This window comes from Vigna angularis, chromosome 6 (genome assembly GCF_016808095.1).
Source record: "Vigna angularis cultivar LongXiaoDou No.4 chromosome 6, ASM1680809v1, whole genome shotgun sequence".
NCBI lineage: Eukaryota > Viridiplantae > Streptophyta > Magnoliopsida > Fabales > Fabaceae > Vigna > Vigna angularis.
This window is the reverse complement of record NC_068975.1, coordinates 5192477-5195973: the sequence shown is the minus strand read 5'-3', so window position 1 is coordinate 5195973 and position 3497 is coordinate 5192477. Positions and strand designations below refer to the sequence as shown.

Below are 3497 nucleotides of genomic sequence, written 5' to 3'. Positions count from 1 at the left end.
TTCTCTCCTTCTCTTTTATTGTTGACTCGTATACTTGTCATATTGATTTCAAGAAAACTTAAAGATTTTGCAAAGCTTTTTAAAAGAACTATTTTTGAAAGCAAAATCCAATTCACCCACCTCTCTTGGCTTGAGATATTGGCATCACTTTTTCTACACAACATATTTACATGTAGAAACAGGTAAAACACATTTGTTGACTTTTGGGTCGTGATTAGGTCAACTCTAATCAAAAGCTCACTTTGAAACCTATAAATACAGAGGTAAGGTAAAGAGGTAGGTGATTACATTTATTGCGAATTCAAGATTTTCCTGTGATATCTTATCGGACACGTCAGAGTGTTTTTCACATGTACTCACCCACTTAGCTTGGAGACTAAAGGCGAAAGACTAAGAACAACTGTAACGAAGACCTAAGATAACATTAAAAGATTAACAGTAAAGTGCAAAGAAGTAGTTCTAAACTCCATATCCGAAACACAACCCTTTGTATACAAACTCTAGATTTGATTGTGAAAAGAAATTTGATTGTGAAAAGAAATTTGATTGTGAAAAGAAATTGCACAAATTAGAGAAAGGAATGAAAAAGAACTAGATAAAAACAGCGAGTCAGTAACTTATATATTTTTACAAAATTTCAATGCTCAATCATTCTTATTTGAAAACTGAACTCGAATGCTTTGATATGATACTCTGTTGTTGCTCCAACCAAAGTTGTTGTTGCCGCAATAAAGTATCCTCTTGCATTGATACATTTAAAGTTAGTTCATTGGTATTTTCACCGGGCCATGTTCCAAAAAGATCATTGTCTATTGATGTTGCTAATGTTGTCCCATTGTAATCCTTTGCACTAAATGTTGGTGGCATTGCTGAAGCATAAAAATTCTGGTCTTTGAAGTGTAAGGGAATAAAACATAGGTTAGGATTCTGAAGAGTAGGAAGAGTTGGTGTTTCCATTATGGCATCAATATTTGACCTGTGCACTTGAAATGTTGGAAATGAATCGTTCATAAAAGAGCATCGAGTCTGGAAACTTGGTTTTGTAAAAATTGATGGCACTGTTATGTTGGTCTCAAAAGAAGTGAGATCCTTTGATGTCTCATTTGGATACATGTCACCAAAAGATAGATCGGGATTTGCAACTGAACTGGAACTTTGATCTGAGATGGTTGGTACAATAAGATCCTGTGCATAAAGGTTGGCTTGAGTTGTTGTTGCCTTAAATGTTGGTGCCACATCAATGAATTTATCACCAGTTGTTGCAAATGGAGCAACATTCACTGTGTCATCCAGGAACGGATTGTAGTTGTGTTGAGGAACTAAAGGTTGATCAGACAAGGTGACAAATGGGATAATCCCATTTGTCAATTTGGGTGATGTTTCAGCAGGTGCAGTTACTGTCTTTGCCAAAACTAACTCCCAACAATCTTTGGTGATATTGTTGGAAACTGCTTGGATATTTTGTTGCTCCCACTCATTTGTTTTATTTTGTTTCTCCCAATCATTTGTTTGATTTTGTTGTTCCCAATCATTCGTTTGATTTTGATGCAGTTCCCGCGGCAATTCATCAAAACTTACAGCATCCAAACTCGACCTTGATGTTTGATGAAATGGAAATGATGTGGCAGAAGCAAAACTATTTGCACTAACATAACCATCAGATACCGATTCTTTCTCATCTTTGTCTGATTGCTCCGAATTCATGTCTTCCTCAAGTGATCTACTAGGACTAAGGGCAACGTCGATAGAAGTCATGAGATCTTTCAACGATGTACACTGTGACCCAAAATCGGATTCTGTTTCAAACAAACTTTCAAGTGTCTCGCATCTTTCCATACCCTCGTCATGGGATGAACTTGAGCCTTTAAGATCCTTGTGTGGAGGAGAATGGAGGTGCTTTGAATTATTATTTGTGGTGAGAAAAGCTTGGTCTCTGAAGAAGTCATGCAATGTTTCCATAAGTTCTTCAGAGACCTTTTGCACTTTGGGGTAGTCATAGGACCTTCCAATTCCAATGCTCACACAAAAAGAATAGAAAGCTGATAAGTCATCAAACTGCTTGCAGGATTTAACGCAAGCATTGAATGTTTCAGCACAAGCCCAAAATGGCAAATGGAAGAAGTTATCCAAGATAACACCAAGACCATCAGAGATATCCCTGTAAAGATCAAAGCTTTCTTGTACAATAGCATAAACAGAAATCTGAACCAAGCGGTTGGTCCTGGCAGACCCTGTAGGCTTTGTGCAAATGGCTCTATCCAATAACCTTTGCCAGTGAGAAATTCTGTCAAGCACAATTATAGGTTTCATGTCTTTGATACATGGCTCATTGGACGTCTTGGTCACCTGGTTCATCTGGTGAAAGTGGTTGTGATGCTTGAATCGCCGTTGGAGCTTTCCAGTGAGGAAGCAATCCAAGCGTTCATCGAGGTACAAAGCAAATAATCTAACGAATGCGGTGTAATCCCAAGGGCTAGAATTGGAATCATCCTTGAAACCTGAAAGGTTGAGAATTTTGGCACCCCTTTTCATTGCACGGAAGACTTCCCTAGGAAAATATGGATCACCATCTTGAAAGATTCTAAGGACAATGAGGAGACATTTGAGGGCAACAACCCAATTGCGGGTCTTACCAATGCGTTTGCCTATACAATGAGCACATGCAGATGCACACAATTTGTTAGAGGAGACTATGTTCAAAATCTCATTCACATAACGCTCTTCAATGGGGTTTTTATCATGGGTTGTGGCTTTCAGGATGATGACATCAAGATTGGCTGCATTGGTAACCTTGGCTAGGCTAATGCTTGTTTGGTCCTTCACAGCTCCAATTGCCTTCCTGAGCCTGCTTGGCATGATGAATCAAATTGATTGAGAATGAGAATTTGATCTCTTTCTTTGCACCCGTCTCCCCTCACAATTCTAACATCACTACGCAATGGACGCTTGCTCATGAACTTTTTCCTAACAAAACTCATAGGATTTCCATAGAACATCTTTTGTCTCAGATATTCACGGAAAACTATGATCGAGAGTAAAGGTAGGAAAGGAAAAACCTAGACATGGCGAGAATATCACTCTTTTTTTTTGTCTTCAAAATGAGTAATTTAACATCAATAGTATTGCCCTCATTAACCATCTCTTTATGTTTTTTATAGAATGAAAATCTATTTATACTTTTAATATATATATATATATATATATATATATATATATATACCTGTTTAAATCTTCAGTATGTAGCTCATTTTAGATTATAATATATTTGGTAGGTGGAGATATCATGAGCTTTATTTGATGTAAAAGAATACTGTTATATTAACATTGATATTGTTTTACGAATTTAATTAGAATGTTGAATGTTTCGACATTTTCCGTGAGGATCCTGTTGAAACACAAACTTACTTGTCGAAGACGGGTGGACGATCACGAACAGTGAAGCTGGCATGGACCGGGCGGATGGTATGACAACAGGCTAACGCTGCTCCACGCTTCGG

At 37.6% G+C, this 3497-nt stretch overlaps 1 protein-coding gene across 1 annotated transcript; it reads right to left on the bottom strand.

Moving 5' to 3' along the window:
• Positions 1 to 610: 610 nt before the first annotated feature.
• Positions 611 to 3054, bottom strand: LOC108342579 (clathrin coat assembly protein AP180). Its single transcript, XM_017580369.2, has one exon. It carries the CDS (start codon positions 2854 to 2856, stop codon positions 655 to 657), a length of 2202 nt encoding a protein of 733 aa, XP_017435858.1. The 5' UTR covers positions 2857 to 3054; the 3' UTR covers positions 611 to 654.
• Positions 3055 to 3497: the final 443 nt, after the last annotated feature.